Genomic DNA, 27394 nt, shown 5'->3' with positions numbered 1-27394 from the left:
TGTCAGAGGTGTGGTATGAAAAACTATATAAAATAAGAGCATTTTAATATATAATGCTCATGGCAAGTGTATATTGAATGAGTGAAACAAACAGAGCAATGATTTAATAACTGAGGTGCTTTAGTTATCGTCCTGTGCACTCTGCCCTTCCCCAGTCCTGTCCACTTCACTAGACACATCTTGACTTACTACTCCCGAGCCACAAACCACAAGTTCTCTTCAACTCATTGATGCATATAGAGTTGTTTGTCACTGCTAGAGTGGCGACAACACCCTGCAAAGTACTATAAATAAGACAAATGCATGAGTATCTCCCAATTCGTACTACCAAGCACTAATACATTCACTAGTTCCTACTACATTAAATTGGTATAAAAGCCTGCTTGTGGGACTCCTTCAATATGCCTCCTCACCATTGAACAAGGTTCTCAGCTACGTCTACAGAACCATAATTGGCCTGCCAAGATATACACTCAACACTCCATTGCTTGACCATGCTGTTGGTTGTCAGCTAAAAAAAGGCCATCTACAAGTTGTTGCCAGTTGAAGACAAAACAGTCCACTGTGTGCCAGTGACTACTTCAAAACTAACCTGAAACGTTATCTCTGTGTTTGGCTGTCTATTCAATGGAAAACAGCTTTTTTGCTCATCAACCCTTTTGCTTCTTTATTTTTAGGTTTTGACTGCATGAGGCTTGCTCTGTGCTTGTGAAATCTAATGTATTTAATATAAATCTTAAAAGGGGAATACATCCCGCCAAGTTTTTCATTGGTTTGTGAGCTTGCCACTTACCTTTCCTGCATTACTATTGGCTGAAGCATACTATTTCCTGGAGTTCCTCTCATGTGTTTCTCCTGTCAGTGCCCAGGGGCCCAAGTACTGCTTTCATGCGCTTTGATCAAACATATTTTCTTGATTGATGTAACACGAACCTCAAGAAAGGTATGGAGTGCTTCAGAGGCACAGAGCCATTATGTGATTTGCATATTAAAACTGGATGTTGTGCCTCCCACCAAGATTCGAACCCTGTTCCCCAGCTTCCAGGTCAGCTGCTCTAACCCTTATGTCAGCACTCACAGGTGCTTCTGTATTCATCTCCGTTCCATAAATACTATGAGCACCTCTGTAACCTTTATGGAGGAGGAGACGTCCACTTAGCTTTTACTTTGATATCATAATTACATGAGGGGGTGTCCACAATATTCATTTCACCTTAAACGGCCGTATTTGTGTTCTTCACTGCTAATTCTTGCCCTTGCTCTAGCCACCCTCTCTATCTGTGTCTCTCTTCCTCTCTTGTCAAGGACAGGTACAATATTATACACAGTGTGCACATTAGTATAAATCCTGGTTAAAGTCTCTAGCAGTTACCTGTCTAGATTAATGCCTCATTCACAAAAGTGTTAATTTATTTGTTTACAAAAAAAAACAATTATTATTAATCACATTGGTGAAACCTATTGCATTTTTCAAAGCTTGTTTTTTATCCATGATAATCACTGAGCTCTGAACTGCGTTGACCTCACAGTGCTTGTTGCTATGTAAATAAATGACATAATTCAGGTTAAGCATTATTTTTAAATTCTTATTTGCCAGAGTTTTGCAAAAGCATATCTTTTTTGACCAAGTTAGACTTGTCCTTAACTGGATATTTAAGGAGCGCACACTGCACAAGTTAGCACTGGGCAAGCTGCTACGAATTGAGTAAAACCTAGAACTGGCTCTAGGTCTGAATTTTCATTTTTGGTGAAACGGTCAACTGATATGGTTCTCGATTTACAGTCATAGTACGAAAAGCTGTCTCGGTCACTTTCCGTGAATAGAAGTAGTAGGGATTGCGATCTGGCGAGCAGCGTGGTTTCTAAGGCTTGTATCTGTAGAATGGGACAGACCTACTGAAGGCTTTATTAACAATGGTGGATGCTATAAAGGTGATCCTTTCTTGGACAGTTCATTGTGAGTGTGCTACAAATAAAAAAAACACATTTGAATGCTCATTAGTGTCGCGATCCATAAATCTTTCTGCCAAGCTAAGTCTAACTTTGGTGGGCAGAGTGTTGTCCACACCCACAAATGACATATATGATGTCACTGAAAGCAATAGAGGCAAACGTCAAATACAAGAAAATCTATAATTATTGTACCTAAAGAAGTAAAATTTGAAATTGCCGGTGTGAGCCTACATGACCTTATAACTCATAAGTGTACTCGTTTTTAGGTCGAGCACGCAAGCTCTCTGACGTGTTGTAATCTGTCGGCGGGCTTTCAACCATGCTCACCGCACACCTATCACTATCTCTTGTTCGTGGGCTTGCCTTTCAAAAATCCTTTGTTATCATTGGCAAATGCTTTACGTTTGTCCCTCCTTGGGGCAGTTTTGTTACTGCCTTGGCCATCAAACCTTTCATTTTTCTTTTGTGACTCTCCTTCACGATCAGGTTTATTGGCGGCTGTGGTGTTTTGAATCAGCTTGCTTATGCCAACTGTTGTACTTTTCCTTTTCAAATTATGTGGCGAGAAAAGTCCAGTTAGGAATATATAATGCTAAAAGCTCTAACACGAGCAAACGTGAGACCCATTGCATTACAAATGCTTGTTTATTTAAACAGTCAAGCCTTTCATCCTTGTAATGACCACTTTTCCCTAATTCTACCACCTTTTCTCACATCGTTAATATATATGGATCTGTTAAACTATAGATCAGAGGTGTCATAATTGTGCATAGAACACCAAGCTATTCTTTTCTAGTTTCCTGACATTGCAATAAGGAAACCAAAGACAGTAACTGTTTAACCCAGACAAAATGGAACAATGCTGTTTGGGACCAAAGTAAAACATCTCCCAAAGTGTTACAACTCATCAGAATGCTGATGGGTGTCTACCCCCATGCTTTAGAAGGGAAAACCCATTGGAGTGTATTTGGATCCATATTTAACAATGGAAAAACAAGTCCACAATGTTGCAATCAATTGCACCTTTTGTTGAGATCTTTATCATAATGTTATACCATTTCTGGATGATTGGACATGTGCTACGCTAGCTAGGTGCATGCTTTGTGGCATATTGTACTTCACAGTAACTAAAAATCTGACACGTCTACCACAGTTTAAAGTTGTGATACCAAACTAGGCACAAAACAGTTAAAAGAAAGCACTTATACCTCAAGAATCTGTTGAGAAGGGAGTGGTATTTAAGACAGCCCTAGTCCATAAAACACTACTTTATTGACACAATCATTGTGAACCTCAGAAACATAATATGAACTACTTTATGAATGTTATATCTACATTTCGCACAAGGATTGGAAATGCCAGTAGTGTCTGACTTAAAAGGAATGACATATGGTATTGTGAAGCATCACAGGTAGCTATCATGGGAATGATATGTATTTGTGTGGAATCAAAGATCTGTAGAATAATAACGGTGTAGGTTAAATGGCCATGTAACAGTTGTACTGTCAAGCAGGCCTAAATCTCCATGTAGGTTAATGATTGCCCTCCTCCTATCTGTGCTGCTGCCATAGAAAAACATAATAAATGATCTTATTTTACAAGACAATGTAATAGCTCAACAATTTCATGTGTCTTCCCCTGAAAGTTCAAGTTCTAGCTGCTAGATAAATAAACTGAGTAATTGCAGCTGCTTGGAGGACAAACACTTTTTTGTGGAAGCACACAACTTCGCCCCATTTAAAAATTGTACTCTTGGCTCCCAAAATGTGGGTGGAGCCAAAAACCTTCTCTAGTGATGCTCACATAATCGTCTGGCAACAGCTGTGCTGTCAAGCCAGGCCATAAAAAGGATCTTTGAATGGCAAACGCCTGTTCATTTTCGGTCAAGAAATATGGAACAGACTAATCCTAAATAGATTGGAAAATGAAGGTCTACACGTGTCAGAATGCAAGTACAAGAATGCGAAGAAAAGAAAAGCAGAATCTGCTAATTAGTGAAACCTGAAAATAACAAGCATGAAAGCAATTCAGAAGACAATAAAGAAAATATTCCGTCCTTCTTGAAAATACAATTGTGTGACTTCTTTAGATGGGCTGCAAGATGTTTTTATTGTATTTCAAATATCCTGCTTTGTACATGCACACAACCTCATACAGTGGTGCACATACAGATGTGTGATCCTTAAAGAGGGGCATATGTAAATCTGCAAAACTGTCAAGTTGTCCCAAGTGATGTGAGAAGTCTTCATCCTGAGGTGTTGACCCTCTCAATTGTGAATGTTCAATTTTTTAAGCCAAGACTTATAATGAAAAAAGGAAATGGCAAGTCTCAGAATACAAGGTTCTGTTGTCTTCGACTGTCTGAGCTTGTCTTGCATGAAGTGGGACAATTGGCAGCTATGTAAAATGACCAATGGGTAATAACATAACTCACGTTTCTGTTTATAATTCTGACATTTGCATTATTTTTGTTTTGCGTCTGTGATGTGTTCTCTACATTTTTGGTCAGACTCATTGTGCCAAGAGCATGAATGTACAACTGTGATGTCAAGGATTTAGGTATTTTTCCTTGTCTGCTTTGAAAAGAATTCAATGGCATTTAGAAATTTGCAGAATATGTATAAACAGTATAAAGCACAAAAATGTATTTTTAACCTTTTCAATATGGTAGGCTATCAAACTTCTTCATTAGTTTTTGTTTACTTATCACTACAGATAACAGATCCCATACACTAATTTATGTACCCAGATACATGGTGTGATAAAATATTTCTTGACATTGGTGGTTTATCATCAACTACACTCTGTCAGTGACTATCCTTAAATGGATAGATTCAAAGGCTTTTACCCTTTTCACCAATAACAAAAACATATGCAACTTAAGGAAAAGGAATATGCTAAACCACATTTCTGAACATGACATTTGTCTACCTCTCACTCTTCAATCTGTGAAAAAAGTGGGCAATTCCACTTGTTGAAACACATCATCTATTATTTTATCATCAGAAGGATTTGGTATGAATGAATGATGCAAGCAGCGGATATCAAGCAATACCTGAAAATAAATCCATAGTGGTGCAAGTAGTAGAAAATATATTCTCTGAATTTTCTTATAAAAACAAGCTATTGCCTTTTGTAAATGTCCGTGAACCTCTTTTTCCTTACTCACTGGCTTGTACAGAGAAACGTTTGTTGGAAAAATAGCACAGCATAACTTTGTATTATGAATCATAACAAAAGTGTGTAGTAAGAGGGCATACTTAAGAAATCCTCTTTGCGTACCGTCAGTAGTACCAAAAAATACCTCTCCACATGAGATAGCAATCTCCAGCCTTCAATATCTACCTTCCTTCCTAACTGGAGGATCACAGGCTAATATAGCCTACTCGCCCACTCTAGGGTTGATTTCCTTTAGATTTGTATATTCAAGATTAAAAATAAATATTCAGCCCTACAAATATAACTGTCTACTATTGGATCATTGAAGGCCACTGGGTTCCTGAAAATGCACAAAGCAAAACTACAAAAATCCCTTCAAGCAAACTGCACCTCTTCCTTACCACAGTAAGGCACCCAAGCCCCAAACTCAAAACCATTAGAATCCCCCTTCTACATACTGAAATGACAGTAAGTACCCAGATAGTCTCAAATGTTAGCATGCCTCAAAAATACCTACAACTTCAATGACCCGCCCTGCCTTTCAGTCACCCAGCAATAGTGGAAACTACCCTATCTTCTTAGTTATACATGCCAACTCCCTAGAGCATGGCCCACTAAGGCAAGATAAATTTCATTTCTACAAGTATAGAATACTACAAAATAATTGGTAGCTGGAACAAAGTCACTAAACTTTATCCCATAACCTAGAAGATATTTCATATGCTTCCCTTCAATGCCCAAATCACAGTAAACAGGGTACGTCTAAACCTCAAACAGTTGGACAGAATTGCCATGAGGTCTCTCTGTAATAAAAACAACATTAAGCAGAGTCGCTATGCTTCTCTAGCAAATGTCATTTCCACAATTGTGGAGAATGCTTGCATCCATTTGTATATACTAGTTACCAGTTATTAAAATAAGTGCTCATTTTTTGCATTAAGGTGCAATTGATTGTTGGTTTCCGTTGAGAGGTATGCACGTAACTACTGTTTAAGTCTTCATTTCATCAAGCCTTTTTCAAATGAATTTCATTTTGTGGGTGAAATTCCAGAATAATTCAACGAAATTACACAAAATGACTACAGCTCTGATCACAGCAGAGATTGCCAATTTCTATTAGTGAAATGAAGTTAAAATCATGGGACCACATGTCAAGTGGACACAAGGGTTAGAATTTGCCAATAACAGTTTTGAATCTCCAGTGTAATTATTGAGACATTATGGCTAAAGTCTGATTTTAATGTCCATGAAAGTATTGAGCAACCTTGATCAATTAAAACAAATGGCTACAATGTTCACACAACATTATTTAATAAACAAAGCTGATACATTATAAAGACTAATGATATCTCTGTAAAATCTAAACTTAGGCCACAATCCCCTGCATATTGGTATACCAATTTACTGCTTGACATCGTTTTTCACTCTTAGTATGGTTACAAAGTCATGTTTTAAGTTCACTTTCAGTTGTGTTTGTTTAATTAAACATAGGAGTCTTAGGGATGATCATGTGATCACGTCCTGTTAAGAGCGAAACTCATCAGATATTTCTCCTGCAGTGCAACAAAATATGTACAACAGGAAGTCTGGATTGGCTTCATTTGTATCATGTGGAGGAGGGATTGATATCTATATGAATGGAATAATGGACGTCCAGGATTCCTGTCATTGAGCCCCAGTCCATAAGTGGTGACTTGAACTTCCTAGTATCTAGATATATGTCAGTTCAGTGGCCATGGAGAACAGCTACCTGTACCAAGGGCCCGTAAATTAAATGCTACTAGCAGGCTGCAGCACTCATTGTGCCACCCACCAAAGTATCTTCCTAAAAGTATGTCTCAGGCCTTCCATTGCAGACAGCTGTGCAGTGTAAACTGCCATTAGGACTTGGAAAAATAACTGCTATGCTATGCACAACCCTTCCTTTTTAATACTTATAAGTCACTCCTAGTATGGGCCCTAAAGGATCGTGTACTTAAACACATTACATAATAAAAACTCTAAACTGGTAGCAAAGCACCAATAAACAAATCATAGCAAATTTTAAACATTTTTTTGATTAAGTTGCCCCCCCTTGCCATTTGTTTTCTTTCCATTAAGAGCAGGAATTTGTACGAAGCGGGTATTTAAAATTTGGTCTTTAGGATTTAAAGATCCGATGATGGCTTGTCGGCATGTTCTTATATTTCATAAATTGAACAGTGTTCTAAGTTATTTTATTGTTTCAAACAGTTTGCAGAGTCTGCACCTAATAATTAGGTGTATGGTCACGAGACAGTAGGTATCTGACTCAATAAGAGAGAATTTTTTTTAATGAAATTAGAATAACCAGCTAAGAAGTCGGCTTGAACATGCAGTGGGGTGTAACTATTAGGCACCACCCAGCATGCAATTGTTTGGTCAATGCCTGCAGGTCCTGGCAGCGCAATTATTCCCCATACTTTTATTAAGACGTTTTTTGATAACCAGTCTGATAACTGATGCATTCCATAATGATTCTGCTTCGAGGTTGGTTAAGGCCTTTTCCAAATAGCTACCTGCAGGGAAATTTGCATCACTGTTTGTTAGTATCACCCACAATAAATTGTTTAGAGCGATCTTTTGTCAATCTAAGTTTGAAACAACATTTTAGGAAAGCTCCTTGCCATGTGATTACTTTCTTGGTGACCTTGTGCTTGAGATGCAGATCTTGGTATATGAAATAGGGTTTTTTAGGTTTTTATAACTGTTTTTTTCAGGGTGCTTGCTTATTGCCCGTTAAGATCTTCACAGCTGTAACTAATACAGGGCAACAATTTGGCTCCAAGAGCATTCTATATTGGGTCAAATACTTGGCCCTTTAGGGGTTTGTAAAGAGAAATAAAGGTTGGAATAGAAGTGCATGCCTTAGCATGTATCTACTGCAGAACACTGAAAGTTGTTCCAGAGGTGTCAATGGTTATACCCAGATATTTGCACTGCATAACCTTCTCAACTGACATGTCGTTTAGGAACAATGCACCTTGCTTTTTAATTTTTTGTCCATTATCATTGCTTTGCTTTTATTTAGATTTAGCACAAATTTATTTAGATGACTGCATGCATGAGCCCAAGTCCCAAGAAAATAAAAAAACAAAACAGAAGGTGGCAGAGTAGAAATACCATGACCCCCTAGACCTGGTGGTGGAGTCCCCACTGGGGACCCAAAATGTTATTTTTAAAAATGTTACCAGACGTTAGTAGAGGATCCATGAATCCACATCAAACAGTAAAAACAAAAAAATAAGAGTGGTTTCCTTTGCTTTTTCTTTGCCTCCTGGGTGGGCCAGGTCCCGGGAGAATATTTTATATTCAATGGGGGCACACTTTGCCACCCTCCCTAGGCTGTTTTCGGCCCAGGAACCATCCCCCAGGGCACAGACAATATTTACAAGGGGCCCTCCTTTCTGATTTGAGCCCCGGGGACTCCACCCTGGGGCCCAGCCTTAGTTAATTGTGAAAGATGGGCACTCCGCCATCCTCCATGGCAGAATTCAGCCCCAGGGACTCCACCTCCGGACCTGGCTATTCAGCAATGGTAAGGAGGTAGCACAACTTCCTCCTAGAGCTATGAATGACTATCTGGACACCATCCGACAGGGCCGGCTCCAGCTATGTCCTATATTGCCCATACCCAGAACATAGTGGTTTCCCTGCCTGCAATATTGCGGGCAGGGAAACCTGTGCTTGCTCTTGCTTGTCAGTAGCAAGTTCAAAGGTCCAACAAAGCAAGAGCAAACAGTAAGCTTGCTCACAGTGGGCGGGAGATAGAAAAATGCACCTTCCTGCTGGGAGAGGACTTTTCATCTTTTTCCCTGCCAGCATTGAAGTGGGCAGGGAAACAGATGAAAAAATTGCTCCCATCCACAGAGACAGTGGCGGTTTCTATGCATGGGCATCGTGGCTCTGCCCCCTTTATATTCACAGTTTTCAAAAGCAATCATTCCAATGTTATATGTTTTTAATAAAATTAAAAAAAACTCTTGTAACTTTAAAGAACAGGGAGCACTGAGTTCCAGTGTTTAATAACAATGCAGACACATGACTGACACTTTAACTGCTCTCCCAGAGGGCCCACAGTCTAAGTATTTGTTGGGCTGACAGTCTCACAGCCCTGAGGGCTGTGATGTCATCAGCTTGGCAAAGACCTAGCATTGAGGCCCAGTCTCCACCCACTGATGACGTAGAGGTAAAGTTAGCCCTGGGTATTTTTAATGCAAGCCCTGTAGGGCTTATCCTCCATGTCAATCAGAGAGTGGAGAGTAATGTCACCCCACCCTTTCCTCACCTGTTACAGGGTGTGGGTGGAACCCCACCCTGTGACAAGTTGGGAAAGGGTGTGGCAGGTGGGAAGCCATGAAATCGAGTCTGCGTACACTCGACTTGAGTGGTGTCTGAGACTGCCAGTGCTCCCAAGCTTGAGTAGGTGACGCCATTTTAGTAACAGTGCATGCTGTGTGTCTGTTGTGATAGATCCATGATTGAGATACAGTGCTGCATTGACATATGTAAAGGAGTCAGGCAAGCATTTGGCAGTTCACCAGGTAAGGGCCATAAAGAAGATATTAATAGCTGCCGGGCCCAGGGTTCACTTCCGTAGCTGTAATTGGGCCATTGTACGTGGGGGTGTACTGCAGCAGCCCCCCTTAGGGCCGGGGGAGCATTTTGCCTCAGGAGTTGACTATGAATATAAAACATGACTCGAGCAACTTAACATACTTTGCACTGTCTGCCCCACTCACGGACATATGTCCGTCCGTGCATAACCCTTGGCATCTGGCATGATTTATTACTATGCGTACAGGCAGAGGGCAGAGGCATGTAAAATGATGGGGGCCTTGTAAGCAATGGCATATTATGGGAAAGTGCATTCTTCAAAAGGACTGTGCATTTTCTGTAAAAATTCTGTACTATTTTCAAACATTTCTTCTCTTGACAGCTGCACACATCGATACAGAAGGAAATCAGGCTTTCCTAACTAGCCAGGCTTACGAAACTTATTACTCAGGGTCCCTTTGCTGCTCGCGCTCTTGTGCCCAGTGTCTGGCAGTGTGTGTGCCTGATGCTCTCTCATACCTGGTGTACAGCAGTGGCAGAGACCCCCAGGATCTCTCATAGCAAGAGGCTGACCCTCGCACTGGCTTGTGCCCAGTATGACAAAAGTTGTGTCCCGTAACCACGCATGCCCATGGCCAAACCAGCTGTGACTAATAGGTCTCATTTCTTGTGTTTAAGGGTGGTTGTCCCTAAATCTCTCTCGTGTTTCTCAAGTGTCTCACAGAGGCTGTGCACAGCTTCAGCTCTCGCATAACGTGCTCAAGCCTGCAGCTTTTTGTTCCTTTTATTTTAAAAAATGGAGCTGGAAAATGCAGCTTTTTACCCCATTTATGTTAAATTGAATTTGCACAAGAAATGGCGACTAAGCTCCCAAAAAAATGCTGTGCCCACTGCCCTCTCTCCCCCACCCCTCGGACCAAGCCCAGCCCCACCAATGACAAACCTCACCAGCTGCCACTGCACAGGGAGCAGCTTTTTTAGCTACTCCCAGTGGGCAGGAGCAATTCCAGCTACAGATGGAGGTGAGAAGCTGGCAGGGGCATTGGGGCTCCCCCGTAGCGCACAGCAAACATGCAGGGAGCCTAGGATGGGCTTCAGGGCACTCACCATTTACTGGCCAGATTCCAGGGGATGGGCTCCCCGGGGCCAATATTGGCCCAGGGTGGGGACAGCATGCCCTGCTCCCCCTTTATAATAAGGCCAGGCCCCAGGAGAGGGGTGCTCTGGGGCCAAAATGGGCAAGGGGAGGGGGCCCCTCCCTTTCAATTGAATCGGTCCCGGGGATGGGATCCCTGAAGCCAATATTGGCCCAGGGAGGGGCGCACTGCCTGCCCTCTCCCCCCTCTTAATATGACTGAGCTCTGTGAGATGGGCTCCTGTGGTCTAGAAATTGGCCCAGGAAGTGGGGCTGTGTGCCCCCTCCCCATTTTTGTGGGTTGGATGCATGCTGAGGGTTGGCTTCAGGGCCCAGCCACAGACCAGGCCTAGTGCCAACTCATTCCATATAAAAAAGACATAGAAATTCAGCTGTGCTTGGTGTGAGGTTGGCTGTTTGGAGTGGGGGTGTGTTGGCTGAGTTAAAAAAAAACATAGAACTTCACTGTAAAACCCAAAAGTTACAGAACTGTTATGTTAGGAAATACAAGTTTAATAAACCTTAGAAATTCACTTAAAAAACAAAGGTTATAGGGACATCAGAATTTACACACACAAAACCATAGAAATCGAGCTGTTATACTTAGAATCATCTCAACTAAAACTCGGGACCTAAGATAACTATAACTTGTGCCCGTTGCTATGCACTTCTGAGTACCCCCCATATTACATCAGTCATGACATCTTCTATGAAATCATTGCTAGCATCACTGCAACATTTGCAATAAAATTGTTAATGAGAAAATTGTTCATTGCAGGAGCAAGATTTATAGTTACCTTAGGGCTCGATTTATAGTTATCTTTGGTTTTTGCAGTGAGATATATATAACAATCATTGTAGATCATGTATATGTAACATTCTGCAACATCACTGACACATATCACTTTTGTAGTTTTTGCCAGTTTGACAGAGAAGTCTTTAAGCATAGGATTAGCTATTGCCATCCAGCCCACGCTGAAACATAACAAAAATATTCTGTCACTGCAGGCACAGTATTATAGCTTTGGATTGGTAAAATACCATTCAATGCAACCTAGAATTAATAAAAATATCCCCCGACACATGTGGGCTCCCTGGTCACACTGCAGGAGCCGGCCCCCGGGGAATGGGGTCCCCAGGGCCTTTTAAGGCTCAGGGTGAGAGGCTGCATGCTCCCCCTATACTTATTAGTCAGTCCAGGGGAATGGGGTCTCCTGGGCCCATTGGAGGCTCAGATAGAAGGATCACATGCACCCTCTACTATTACAATGTATTTTGGCACTGGGGGATCGTGTCCCCAGGGCCTATGAAGGCTCAAGGAGGGGAGCCGTATGCCCTCCACCCCTTTATTTAAGTCACTGGCCCAGGGTAAAAGGAGTCATTGGGACTGTACAATGGCAGCCCCTGGGTGCAATTTAATTTTATTTAGCATGACATGATGCAGCCGGACTCCCATGCGACTCCTGTGAGATTCCAACGTTTTTATAAAACAAAAAAATAATTTAGCCCTCAGAGTGGTCTCTGCGAGGTCCCAATGACATTGCTTAGGGGGCAGGACATCCCTACCAATTTATATTATTATTTAGAAAATTAACTCAGGACAGGGATCAAGTCCCCAAGTCTTGAGGACCCAACACAGTGGTTGCTCCTCTGAAGGCACTCTGTCTGCCTAAGAAGCCACCATGTTTCATGTGGCCACTCAGAAAACTGGGGGGTTGTTTTTCAAAAATGAAAAATGAACACCCTGACACCCTATGAGTTTTCTCCCAGGGTGGGAGGTCACCTTTTTTTGCGTCCCATGCTGTCAGGCTTTTCTTGGTGGTCTCAAACAGCAAACAAATGCCAGAACACCTGCCCTATGTAGGGCGGATGGTCAAATGCACTAAGACCGACGGCCTAATGTCCATTGATCTGTCAGTCTAAGGCGTCTGCAAGTGGGAGCTCCACAAGCAGAAACATTGACGGCTCACGTGACTCTAATTAGATTGAGAAAACCGTCAGTTTAGAGGACAGTACTCTGCTTTGTTTGGGGCAGAGGACGGTAAATAAGTGCCTTTGTTCTATATCTGCTCTGCTATTGCTGTATTGGCAATTGTAGAGTGCATCGTAGGCGGACATAAAATAAGGCCACCTAGCAATTGGTTACTGGGCAAGCTAGGAGCACACGAAGGCCCACTGTCTTTGGGAGAAGGCAACTCAAGATACTAAAACTCCCTAAAATGTAAATTGCTGCCTTCATTTTGGAAAATTGGTGTGGTCTGCTTTCTGAAAACGTGCGTAGAAAACAAACTCGACTTTTTGCATAGTATTTACTATAACAAGTGAAAAGACAGCATAGCTGACAGTTTGTTTTTCTCCAATTTTAAAACCTTTTATCTACAAATATATTCTGTAAATTGTTCTGGGTTCTATTTGCGGATCAGAGGTGCTATGTTTGCTAGCCCGTAGAACCAGGCCAGTAAGGTGTTTTGCCATCATGGTTGTGTGCCATCCAACATGTTATATGAGAATGCATTCAAAAGCGGGGTGTTGTGCACAGTCCCAGCAGAGGCCATGCTGAAGATGGTTTTAAATAACTTTGGCAAGCTCCTGCCATCAGTTGAAAAGAGAAACCCGGTCGCCGGTAAACGTAGGTTCCTTGTCAGGCTTCTCCACCCAGCCTCCTTGAGCCAATGGTATCTATAATGTGAGACAGAATAATTGTAATAGTTATGAAAAGAGGGCAATGGTTCTCGCGGCCAGGGGTGTGAAAGACATTACACTGACAGTTTCATGAGTAGATGCAAACTCTCTAAGTTACAGTTACATCCACGGGATGATGCTTTTCTTCCCAACCCCTTTGTGATTTGCTGGGTGGGTTTGAGGGTCACTCTGGGGAGTGCAGGACATACATGAGCATTGTCCCAGTTTGATGATGCTTCCTGTCTCCAGCCTGGGTCCTACTCAGGCCACCATGCTGCCAACGTGTCTAAAGGAAAGAATATGTCATTTTTGGCTTTCATGGAGGCATCAGCCACAGCACCACCAACCAGGAGGGCACTGGTCAGTTCAGCACTCATCCATGCTGCACTTTAGAGTTGTGCTGTGATAGGATCATTCAGCTTGATGCCAGCTGCCGCTTCACAAATCTTAGGCTCTTCAAAATGCCATACAGGTGCCTTATATGTGTTCAGCAGTTCAAAAGCCTGAATTAATGACTCTGGGTCCTCCCTGGGTCTATCACTCAGAGAACAGACGTCACCCCTGAGGGCTGCTTCTAGGCAGTCGTAATCTAAAAGTGATGAACACCCTCCAAAGTAAAGAATGGAAAACATTGGAATGTGAGGTCGGTGGGTTGGAGAGGTGGAAATCATGGTTGACATTTTGAATGAGGATCTACAAACCTAGGGAGCTTAGCCAAGCTAATGGTTCTGTCACTGATGAACAAGAGTTACCTCTTTAAAGGTACCAACTTAAGGCATGCAAAGTCAGAGGACCGAAACAATCCATGTCGACACATTAATGGAACACCCATGGTAACAAAGCCCCATGGAGGACAGCCTATTGTAAGGAGGTGAAAAGGGGAACCATGTTTGAGGGAGACTCACCCTGGTTAAATCTTAATATGTTGGGTAGGCAGCACAAAGCATTTCTCAGGGTTCATGGTTATATGTTTGATCAATGATAATTTCCTCACAGCCTGCTTTAAACACATATATCTTCATGATCTTTGAGCCATGGAGGAAATACGTAGCAACTCCAGATAGGTTGTTGAGAAGAGTCTTAACACAAGAGGACCTTGTCAGCTTTTTGCCAGAATGGACTTATTCAGGTGGCATGTTGTCAATGTTGTATGATGACTAATATTAAATGTGCTTTTCTCAGAGTTCAGTGGTTCCTAAATATGCCACAGTTTGTTAATATGAGTTTACAACGGCCCATCTATGTTACGAAGAGCATAGATGCCAAAGCCGTTGTGTAATTTAGAGAAGCTGATGCACCTTTAAAGGATTACATTTGGCTGAAAAGCAATTTGGTAATTCCTTAAAGAAGGTGCACACCAATGACTTAGACCATATGTTGCTTTTGTTTTATCGGACAGAATGCTTTTTCTTAACTCATTTGCTCTTCTTCATTGCAGGGACTCAACAGTGCCTTTGAGGTGTACCTGGTAGGAAACAACTCAAACCATTTCATCATCTCTCCAACATCCATTCAAGGGAAAGCCGACATCCGTGTGCGGGTCGCGGTGCCACTGGATTATGAAACCATTTCCCGCTACGAATTCACTGTAAGAAATTATCTGTGGCCTTATTTTATGGTTTTTATATGTACCAGTCAACTATGGCTAGTTCAAGTTTAATGAAACCAAAGTGAATATCTGGGACTATATGACACTATATAAAGGTCATCAGTATAGACTTACAATAATATTGCACCCATTATATCGTACATCATTAACATTAGTGTGTAATTACTATTGTTACATCCGCATCTATTAATCTATAATATGTTATTTCAGGGATATATGCAATAAACATGCATAACATAAAACAATGCATATTCAAAATAGATAAATATGTTAAAACAATCATTGAGACTGAATATTAAAAGAGAAGCCCTTGCTGCTTCCTTCAAACCCACACAGCACATTAAAAAATTACTAAGGCCAAAGTCAATATGCTCACTCACTTCAGCGTGAGGCACTAAGGAGGCCATGGCACATTTGCAGAGTCCCAGGTTCAAACAGAGCGGTCTTATCCAGTTTCTTGTAACATAATCATAGTTTGGATCAAAAACAAAACATGGTTATCGTTTTCTAGAACATTAGTGCAAGTCAACCAATTCCTGATAGAATTGCAGCTACGTTTTCACTTACATGCAAATCTATTAGTTAACAAGATTCCAAATCTAAACTTAATGTAAAGTGTTGTGACCTGTTGTGGAAAAATGTTATCCATAAAGTTTTCAAAACAGAGAGCTGGTTTCTAGATGTATCCAATAAACTGACACTTCTCACAGAACAACAGTAATGAAGAATTACATGATTCCAAGAGACAGCAATCTGCAAGCCCTTTTAATCCTCTTGTAATCGATTACAGATCATACCGGACTATTTCCAGACCAAAAGCTTTTATCCAAGATTTTACATTGGCATGCCACTGCAATGTAAGGTCCTTGTTTACGATTAAGATCTCTTCAAGTCCTCTCTTATTGTAGGATATCTCAGGTGGGGACCAAAGTTGAACCCAGAAGATTAGGGGTCTGAGGATTTCCAAATTGACTGCCAAGTCCCCTATCTTCTTCAGGCCAAGTTTGAAATACAATGAGTTAGACAGAGTACCTTGGGGTAAATTCTATAACAAATCTCACCCCAGGACAGGTCAATTGTATTGGCCTTTCCCCGTTATTCTGCAGCATTTTACTGTGTATACTTCGATAGCCAGTGATAAGGACCACGATAAGCCAGTGATAAGGACCTAACAGCTGACGCTCTATGGAGCAGCAATGATCTCCTCTTCAGGACTTGGGCACTCCATAAGAATGGGTTATCAACCCGAATACCAAATATTTAAATTTATCAACTCTGTCTTATGGTTGTCTTCCCATCCTCACTCCTCTCCTAAAGGATTTGGTTGCCCCTAAGGTCTTTTATTTAACTTTTTTTTACACTAATCGCCAAACCACTTAGCACACAGAAGTCAGTACATTTTTCACGTAAATTCTGTAAACCCATGGGGGTACCTGGTATGAGAAGAGTATCTTTTGCAAATAAAAATGCAGATGCAGGGTTGACATCCCACTTAGGAGCATCATGGATACAATTGTTTTAGAAGTCTATGCATCCACATCTACTTATCTATACTTACCTTGCAATGTTGTGGTTAGGTTGATGTATGTGGATGTAATAATCTTGTCGTGAGAAACTGCATGTGATGTGACAGGGTTATACCCAATATTGTTAGTCATGTGTTATCTATTTTTTCCAAATGTGCATTCAAACAACAGGTTGATCTGTTCTGAGCTTGATTATCTTGGTTGTGCTCAGTGGTTTTGGAGAATCTATTTCTTAGTTCTGTTTCCTGCAATATATTCCTCCACATGCAAACTGAAAACTTTACCTTCTGCATGCCCCAATCTCAATGTTTGCCCATCAGCAGACCCCAGTGTTTGGCATCAAAAAAGAAGGCACTGCAGAAGGGCCTTGAGATTTTAACATGACAGCGTGTTCATCAAGTCAGGCTTGATCATCCAGTCATAGTTGTTCGATTATATGGGGACCACTTACATTGTGAATTTCAGGCACCTGTTTGCCATGAAATGCCAAAGTACTGTTTCTTGTCAATGGGACACCGTGATTTAATTAACAAAAAAGGGACTAACTAAGACCTTGTTTGTGCCTTCTTATTTAGGACTAGTAACTATGTTTAGTTCAGAGTATTGCTAATGGAAAAAGCTCTTGTCAAATAAACTAACAGCACCTTTCATTAAGAAGACACCAATGCAAAGTGTCCCCAACTCATCTTCTCCTTGACTCTTATAGTTGTGGGTCAGCAAATGGATTGCCTTCTCACTTCTGTGAACTTGTCTGTGTTATGATAGGGTTATGTGTTCATATTCACACCACTAAGGGGCATATTTATACTCTGTTTGCACCAAATTAGAGTATTTGTTTTTACTCTAATTTGGTGCAAAACTAACTCCATATTTATACTTTGGCGCTAGACCAGTCTAGTGCCAAATTTATGGAGTTAAAGTCATTTTTTGGACGTGGAATCCTACCTTGCCTTAATGAGATGCAAGATAGGCGTTCCCGTGCAAAAAATTACTCTATGGTCTTAATGCATTTACACTCCTGTGCAAAAATGGTGCACGAGAGGGAGGAGGGGTCAAAAAATGGGGCAAAGCTTGCTTTGCCCCATTTTTTAACGCCTGGAACAGAGCAGGTGTTAGGGGACCTGTGGGCCTATTTCCATGATGGAACACCATCGAATAAGCCCATAGGTGCCCTCCCCAGGCATCAGGAACACCCCCACCCACACCAGAGGGACAACGGAGGATGGGGGACCCCATCCACGGTAAGTACTGGTAAGTACAGGTAAGTATTTTACTTTATTTTTTAGAGTGCCATAGGGGGCCCTGAAATGGGCCCCCATACATTGCACAGGGTGCAATGGCCATGCCCAGGGGACCATGGTCCCCTGTGCTGGCCATTGGGGTGGTGGGCATGACTACTGTCTTTTCTAAGACAGGAGTCATGTGGTATGGATGGCTTTGCGTCAGAAAATACTCGAGGCAGGTTTGAGTCATTTTTTTTTTTTTACTCTAACCTGCCTAAAGTAATTTTTGGGTGCAAAACCCGGGCTTCTTTCATACCGTCAGCCCCACCCGACTACCGGTTTTGTTTGTTTTTACACTAGCCTACCCTTTGCACTGGCTTGCACCATTCCATAAATATGGTGCTCGGCTGGTGCACAGAAATGGTGCAAGCCGGCGCTAAACTTTTTTGTGCAAAACTACGTTAGTGCAGTTTTGCCCCAAAAAGTATAAATCAGGGCGTAAGGATCTGGGGCTGAGAAGAGCTTCTGTTTTCGATCTGTTATCACACAATTGTCAGATGGCAGAATGGCGCAAAGTTACACTTTTTCTCACACTCAGGGGGATAGCATGAGACACATCTCATGTAAGAAGCGATCCTAAGATCTTTTTTTAACATACAGTGAAGACATTGAAGGGTCAGGCATCGTGTAAATATAGTATGTTGTCACATAGGCTGTTGAGTGATATGTGTGGAAGGACGAGCCTTTCCGTCTAAACATTGAATGTAGGTGCGACCAAAATATCAAGTTAAAAACCTTTCCAAGACTGAACCCCCTCTGTCAATTTTTCTCTCACGTGCTCCTATGCCGCAGCACAATAACATTACCGTAGACAGTTTCAGTCTGAACAATTATTGGCAGAAAATAAGAATGTGATTGATAGTGGCTGAAAACCATTTTATGAGTGATCCAAACGTAATAATTTTTAAGCTACTTTCTCACTGCTTATTTTTAGCTTCGAACTCCTTTACTCAATAAATGTACAGGTTTGTGTCCGCGGCCATCCCACAATTGTTTAGTATGTCCCGGCTATCCGTCTGTATTAGACAACTGTGTTTTTCGGCTCACTGCGTTTGTCTTTCGTTCATGTCCTTGCCCTTGAATTTTGCCGATGAGGCTTCCTTAAGCCACAGGTATCTGACACCAGTTCCTTCTTATTCACGATGCACTTCTTGAGAGAAGTAGGTTAGCTGGCCACATTATTTAAATCTCTCTCAACCACTGATAAGAACGGCTGCTGAGATTGTCCTAATGCATTCCTTTCGAAGTAGAAATTGAGGTGTGATTTCTTGAATATACCCCCATTTTCCAGAAAGGTTGAGCATGGCCAACCATATAGGAGGTATGCTTGCTAATTGCCAGTGTTGGTGAATTGTCAAACGTCATTTTCTTCACTTGTGATGTCCAGGACTATTCCACTGTCAGTCACTAGCTGTCCCTCTCACTTCCAACTAAAGAAAATAAAATGTATCCCCTCAACAAATGGTGTTTTGGCAAACTGGTCCACGCCGAGCATCATCAGCGCATAACTATGAATAAAGATATCTTCCAAGAGCACTGGAAAGTCCCTCCAGCACTTCAAGATTCAAACTCACAAGGACCAGGCTCATCCCAGGACCTCATTTAACTATACGACCATGTTACCTGAATCCTATCCTATCGCATGGAAATGACAATCAAGTACTTAACTGCAAAATGTAAGCCTTGCTTCATAGAGCCTTGACCAACCATCTCTAGCAATTCCTAAAGTAAAAAGTACACCACCAATTTCACACTGTAATCCTGCTCCATGAAGTTTTCCTTTGTGAGATTCAAGAAACATAGCTTCCTATGGCTTCTTGTCTACAGAGTGTGGCTACTGGCCCCCGTCTTCGTCTCCAGTGCCTACTGGCCTAGTGTGGGATGGGCATTTGGACTGCATGCAGGTTTCAGACAAAGGCTTTGCCATGTTTCTCGTACCTAAAGAAGATGTTCAAATGCCATATCCAGTAGATCCTGGTGCTGCGTTTATAGATAGCCACAAGGAATGACGAAAGGCTATTGGCTGTACCCATTGTCTGCTAGGCAAGACCAAATGCCATCTAAAGCAGCCATTTGGGAGCTAAAACAAGGAATCATACCGTATATCACTATAAAAACAAAATAGGTCATGAATAAAAGGGGTTAAACAACATGGCATAATAAGACAAGTTCATTTTCACCATTGATTAAAAACTTAATTTGAAGTAACATTTTGGTTACAATGACAAATTTAAAAAACATAGAAGGGTGCCAGGTATGGTGAGCTTTGCAACCATATCTCTCACAGTGCACTTCTCATGACCTCACAAAGAGCATCACTAATGAGATCCTTGATTACATCGCAGAGGACATCACATATAATATGAAAACATCATACATTAAACCATTGTTGTTCCATTACATATGTCATGACAAGGAGATATAATGCAACAGTCCCACTAATCATTACTATGTATCCTTACTGAGATTTCGTATGCACATCACTGATTGTTACAGGAGAACAGAGACCACAATAGATTTGCTGTAACAGTCAGTAATATTTGCTACAATTATGTATAGGAAAAACGAGGTAGTCTTATAACATTACCTGTATGATAACACTTATCATTTAAAGCAGCCTGAAAGCTCAAAAACGTAATCACTCGCCGCTGATGTCTGCTGTGATCTGCGGATTATGATATCAGATCCCAGCAATGCTTTCCATTCTTTCATAGTCAGAACATTAAGTACCAGTACACTGGGTGATGTATCGGTCGTCGGGACTTGAAGTCTTGATGATCTCTTTGAGTCAGTCAGTGGTACTTTGCACCTTGCTTCTCTAGCTGAGAGCTCTACCAGAACATCTCTTAATTTCAGTGGTACTGTATCCTTGCTTCTTTGTATACAGCTGCAGGAACATCTAGTAAAAGTCACTGGTTTTGCATATTTGCTTTTATGTATAAAACAACTGGGTGAGCATCTAGCAATGGTCACTGGTACAGCAATGATTCAACTGTGTAACTTTCCTTAAGACATTTGTTACTTGTAAGTTCATAGCCACTTTATCTGGACGAGAACATCTATTGATCTATTGATGTTCAGTGTTACACTGGATTGCTTTAACTATGGTATCTTGCATAAAGCATCTGTTATACTCCAATATTTTACGTCAACGTCGTAACTCTTGTGATGATGGCATTATCATCACATCTTATGTGCTAACCTCTGTCGTGTAATTTGTGATGTTATGTTTGAAGTCATGAGCAATGTGCTGGGGGAAGATTTAGGGGGTCATTCTGACCCTGGCGGCCGGTGACCGCCAGGGTCACCGACCACGGGAGCACCGCCAACAGGCTGGCGGTGCTCCCGAGGGCATTCTGACCACGGCGGTTCAGCCGCGGTCAGAAAGGGTAAACCGGCGGTCTCCCGCCGGTTTACCGCTGCCCCATTGAATCCTCCATGGCGGCGGAGCGCGCTCCTCCGCCATGGGGATTCAGACACCCCCTACCGCCATCCTGTTCATGGCGGGAAACCCGCCATGAACAGGATGGCGGTAGGGGGTGCCGCGGGGCCCCTGGGGGCCCCTGCAGTGCCCATGCCAATGGCATGGGCACTGCAGGGGCCCCCGTAAGAGGGCCCCGCAAAGTATTTCAGTGTCTGCTTTGCAGACACTGAAATACGCGACGGGTGCAACTGCACCCGTCGCACCCCTGCAACTACACCGGCTCAATTCTGAGCCGGCGTCCTCGTTGCAGGGGCATTTCTGCTGGGCCGGCGGGCGCTCTTTTGGAGAGCGCCCGCCGGCCCAGCGGAAATGTCTGAATGGCCGCCGCGGTCTTTTGACCGCGGTGCGGTCATTCGGCGGCGGAACCTTGGCAGACGGCCTCCGCCGTCCGCCAAGGTCTGAATCAGGCCCTTAGTATCTCACCAAAATCAGATAAACATTATTGCTTTTGTCATATAGCAGCAACGTTGTAATCAATTCAAACCTTTTTCTGCTCACAGTATAGTCTGAAACATGTGCAAATTCCAGGTTATGTTTAGGGAAATGAGTATGGTTTTACTTAGTGTTAGTTAGAACACATATGTATTTATGCAAAACAAAGTTGTCCTCTGGATAAAAGTGCACACTCAACAGGTTGCAGTTTATTTTGGAAAGCAGCAAAGCCAGTAAGATTCAAATAATTATTTACACGTTTTGCAGGCCTTGCACGTTTCAGACATCTCGTCCTTGGTCACAGGCCCAATGCTTGGATTGAGCAAATGATTGCAGGCACCCGATTACTTGATTAAATGCTCTGGTGAGTTACACAATGCTTCCTGGTAGTGGTAGTCCTGCACATTTATATTACATCTTTAGTAGACAATAATTTCTACCTTGGTAGGTTGCTGCAGCCAAACACACATTAAAGCACAATTCAAAACCTTAGTAGGCAAGATCTTTCAAATTCATGAGAATGTTTGTTGGTAAATAAACATTCCAGTCATAATGAACTACGGGCAAATATTTTTAGCAGTTTCAGGACAATACAAGATATTACTGGTGTTATGGGAATTCACCCATTAAATAGCTTCCCTGCAAATGTAATTACTTACCTATACAATAGCTCTGTAATGTTCAAATAACTATATAGATACAAAATGGATCAATACGCTATTTTTAATATACTGATTATACTGCTGTACTAGGACGATCTAGCTAGGTTAAAAGTCACACTTTATAAAACTGAAATAAAATAAATTAGGAGGGGCTATGCTCAATGGTTATAAACTAAGCTAAGCAACTAGTCTACAAACTACTGTTTGTAGTCTGGATATGTTCTTGATTTTCTATGCCTATTGCCTACAGAATATAGGAAAAGTGTAAGGAAGGAATTCTTCCCTTTCTGAGGCTTCAGCAGTGAAAGTTTAAGAAGAGGTAATTTCTCATTTTAGGAGTGGAGCCATTAAAGTTTTATAGAGCATAAAACGTTGCTTAAAGATACATGCCAGGCATCACGGGCTCGGCTTGCACTGCCTCGGATGGGTCGCACTTTCCAAGGGAGTAGTAAATCCTGCTCTGGATGGCTGGGTCTGTAATGATGCCAGAAGCGCCTGTTGCTGATGGTCGTGGCAGAGTCTCTTGGAAACATTCGCATAGATAAAAGCGCCCCATTCATACACGCTGAAAGGATAATATTAAAATATAGGGGGTCCTTAGGAGCTCTTAAGTCACTTTCTGACCTCCACTACCTTCTTCCTTTCCTCCTTTCCTACACCTTTTACTTGTCCCCCCTCTACTTTTGATATTTATCCCCTTCGTCACAGTTCAATTTGTCTGCACTTCTGCTGCCTTCTTCTACATGTCCCCTCTTTCCATCTATTTTCCCACTTCTCCCCATCTTCCTTGATTTCCCTTTTTTTTCTTATTCCTTGCTTACTGTGCACTTTCCTTACAATCAGTTCTCTTCCCTTCCTTTCTTAACTCTTTTCTCAATATCCTTGTCACCGTCTTCTTTCCTTTTGCGAGTCCTCGATCTACAATTTTTTTCTTCTTTCTGAATTCTGCCTATCACTCCTTTCACCTAATTCATTCAGTCATTTCCTCCTTCGATTTTCAAGCTCCCCTTTCCATAATCCTTCCCTGCTTTCCATCCTTTTTACTTCCTTTAATTTCCTCCAACAGCCTGTATGCCTTCCTCCCTCCCTCCTTTCCCTCTTTCCTTTCTTTCTTCAGTCCTAGCCCTTGCAAAAAAAAGATGTGCAAGAGTGGTTGATTTCCCACCAATCACAACTGAAGCTATTAAAGACTAAGGCTCAAGTCACCTTGCTACCCAGCCTTGCATCACGGGGAAAGGGCAGAAATGTGCCATATTTATCCAATACAGAGCATTCTTGTCCTTTACCCATGTACGGGGGCTCTTTTGGCAGCCTAGTGCCAACGCAGGAACCCTTGCACCATGCTGCAAGGGTGCCTGTGTTGCATTCAGGATTGCATGAAAGAATCCTGAGATGCTTTTCCCTCTTTCTGTTTGCAGCAGAATGCCGCACTCATAGAAAGAGGAAACAAACGAGATAAAATAAACATAATTCTCTTAGGAGGCATATGGTTTGTCTCATTCCTAGGTTTACAAGTTCCTGTAAATCTGGGAATGTGTCAAAATCCATGGATGTTGCATGGGAAAACACGCGCAATGCCCCTGGAGATTCTTCCCTGGTGCAGAGTAATGTAAGGCAGCGATTTGCGCTGTTACATTACTCAAGATTTATGAAGCCTCACAGGTTCACACAAGGTGACTTAATAAATCTTACTTAAGGTTTGTGTCACTCCTTCCATCACATTGCGAGGTACAAGAGCAATGCAAACCAGGCCATAAATATGGCCCTGAGTTTCTCATAATTTCGCTAACTCATTCTAATCTACCTGTCCACTCTAGGATTGATTCTTACTTTTGTGATTGTAAACCCTCTATAGTTGATAGCGCAAATTCTATAGGTGTCTTTCTGGTTAAAAGACTTATCCTCCATTCTCAAAACATTTCCACAACATTAAGCACACAGTGATAGCTGTAGTTTTTGTAGGGAATCTATCATTTCATATGAGACCTCCAGACTTTAGTTCACTCCCTACAGTTCTGCAGAAGTGACTGTGGTCATATGCTTTTGGCTGCCCTGTATTTAAAGCTCACCTTCTCCCTCTGAAAGAATGTTTGCATCATGCAGCAGGTCGTTTTGTTACTCGAATCAGCAACTTTGAGTGTGTACCCCCTATGTTTCTTATGTTTTAGTTTCTCCCTCAATGAAGCTAGATTCTTATACAAAACACTCTGTAAGACACATAACTTTAATATCTCAGCCACTCCTCACGATCTGACAAGTTGACCTTATCTGCAGGGTGACATTCTTTTTACAGCACAGAAACACTTCTAAGATCTACTGCATTCAGAAAAGAATGTATGATGGCTCGGTGCTTTTAAACCAGTATATCTTGAACTTGGAACTCCTTCTCACCAGACCTATTAACTCCAAAGCCCTTGGTTTTGTTCAATAAAGAACTTATACTTCTACTTTTACAAAGATATTTGACTCAGGTCATAACAAACCACTCCAGATTTTTCTCTAACATTGACATTTACAACATTTTTGTCCCACGACCCCATTCTCTGTTTTTGCTTCCCCTGTGAGAAGCTTCACATTCATTGTGTTTTGATGTTGTTATAGTTTAATCTTCCCTGCATTATTTTGTGTTATCTTCCATTGTGGTAAATCCATATTTTTGACTGTAAAGCACTCAAATGCCCTTGGACTATGGAAACTGTGTAAATAAAGAAATGAAAACATTTCTTCCCACTGTGGAGTAATATATGAATTATTATGAATTATTGGACCAGTCTTTTAAATATTTTACCTTGTTGTTGAGATTCTATTTTATTTGCAAAAATGTGTGCACTACTCAGAAATTAGCCAACATGGAACCTGTTTCGACCTTATTGAAGGGACTTAAACACAGGTTCTCATCAGGCTTGTGGTCCTTGTACTGCATTTTTTTTTCATTTGGATACAAGTTGACACAGTTGCTTAGTGATATGGAAGCAGTTTACCTCGGTCAATGTATTTCCTTGGTGAAGATGTCAGCTTGTATGTCTGTTCACTTAATGCTCTAAATATGTTTTTGTGATTTTGATGTAAGACTTTTTTTTTTTTTTTGAAGTGCAAAAAATAAGTTTAATAAAATTGAGACAGTCATAAAAAACATAAAATTGAGAACTAGCATGTAGGGCTTTATCTTGAAATTATATAAAATTCGGGCAAAAATAATAAAACATATTTAATATACTGCCCCAGTTAAAAAAAGGAGAGATCTACTGATTGATGGGGGTGCATATATTCACACGGTACACAGAAGGCCTTCCTCTTACAACTGTTTTTTATAGTAATGTGAAGCCTTTATCTGTATCCGTTCGCCAGAAATTTAACATGGTAGTAATCTTTTTCCTGCCTGTCCTGTTGCAGCATATCTTGTACCAGAAACCAACATGAGCTACTCATAGTACAGAGGAGTTCTTAAAAACTTGATGGCTAATAGTCCAACAGAAACCTGCAGCAGTAAAGACACAAGTGTTGCCAAAACATGATTATTTGTAAACGATAACCACCCAAAATCTGATAAAGCAGTACCATTTCAAATGCCTTTTGAAGTAATGCAAGCAAAGTACCCAATTTCCTGGGTGTCAATCTTATCTTGACAGTGGTTATTAAAAGAAAGCTTTGAGTTCGGCATTGTTGTAGGAGTCAACAGCAGTGTGTTCTTCGGAGGCCTTATGTTGGCAGTGAAAGGCGTTTAGTCCCAATTGGTGATCTGCATCTCCTTTGTGTTGTTGCACTAGCTGTTTGCAAATGAAAGTGTACGAGACCACGTCGGAATGGCGCAGGTGAAGATCAGTTTGAGCAACGATAATGACAACCGCCCCATCTTCAGCCAGCTACTTTATAATGTTAGTCTGTTTGAGAACGTCACTGTGGGAACTACCGTGGTGAGGGTCCTTGTAAGTACCACATTCTTTCCCTAATCTGTTTTTGGAAATTCATGCTGTAATGTTGTTTCTCAGACACGTACATTGATGTATGTAGTGTATTTCATGGGTTTGTTTTCATGAACTGAAAAGTATTTTTCTTTCAAGATGTTAAACAGTAAATATCCCCCTCTGTTTTTTTTAGTATTTTCGGAGGAAGAGATTGCATCATTTATTGTCATACATTGATAAAGCATTGTCCGCTGTTATTGCTTTTTAGAATGTTCATGGTTTGTATACATATACCAAATACAGCAATATTTAATTGAAATGAAATGTAATGGAAGTAATTTCGTTTTTTTATTAAAACGTCCTCTTATGGTAGTCTCCTCATATCCTGCGATTACAAGTGGGCAGATGGGGTTAAGCTATTTAACATGCCTGGTAAACACCATTACCCATAAAGAAAGGTGTATACCGGGTGAGGTAAATATCTCCTATGCCAAGTTTTTCACTTGGACATAGAGCATAATGAACAGAATCAGTGCTTAATAACCAAATTCTGAATATTTTATATTTTTCTTCTTTATAATATTGACATGTTTGATCTGCTGAAATCCATCATGGAAAACATCAGAATGTTATATTTATCACACAACCCCTTTACACAAGGATCAGCATTTAATTGTTTACTTGGAATCAGTGTTATGGTAGGTTCAATTGTCTGACTGGTTCTATTAAAGCCATTTTAATACATACCCCTATTTATTAAATGTGCATGTAAGTAGGAATTTGAATAACAAAAGTTAATACATAAGTTGTTCTGTATTAATCCTTATTATAACATAAATCATTTCGAAGTGCATATGTACATATTCAAACTAATTAGATTCATAACGAGGAGGCAAATCATAAATTAATAATAATATATCATACAGTTGCATTTCTCTATATATGTTGATATTGTGATGAAATATATGTACTAGGATGAAACATTTAAA

General features: G+C 41.2%; 1 protein-coding gene across 1 annotated transcript in view; it reads left to right on the top strand.

Annotated features, from left to right (window-relative positions):
* LOC138301758 (cadherin-23-like) overlaps positions 1-27394 on the top strand; it is a 1629754-nt gene that overhangs the window by 934273 nt on the left and 668087 nt on the right. Inside the window, exons 11-12 of the mRNA XM_069242267.1 lie at positions 14943-15092; positions 26268-26426. Coding sequence (XP_069098368.1) covers positions 14943-15092; positions 26268-26426 — 309 coding nt within the window. The remainder of the gene's footprint in view (positions 1-14942; positions 15093-26267; positions 26427-27394) is intronic.

Source organism: Pleurodeles waltl, chromosome 6 (assembly GCF_031143425.1).
Source record: "Pleurodeles waltl isolate 20211129_DDA chromosome 6, aPleWal1.hap1.20221129, whole genome shotgun sequence".
Lineage (NCBI taxonomy): Eukaryota > Metazoa > Chordata > Amphibia > Caudata > Salamandridae > Pleurodeles > Pleurodeles waltl.
This window is presented reverse-complemented; position numbering and strand designations above follow the sequence as displayed.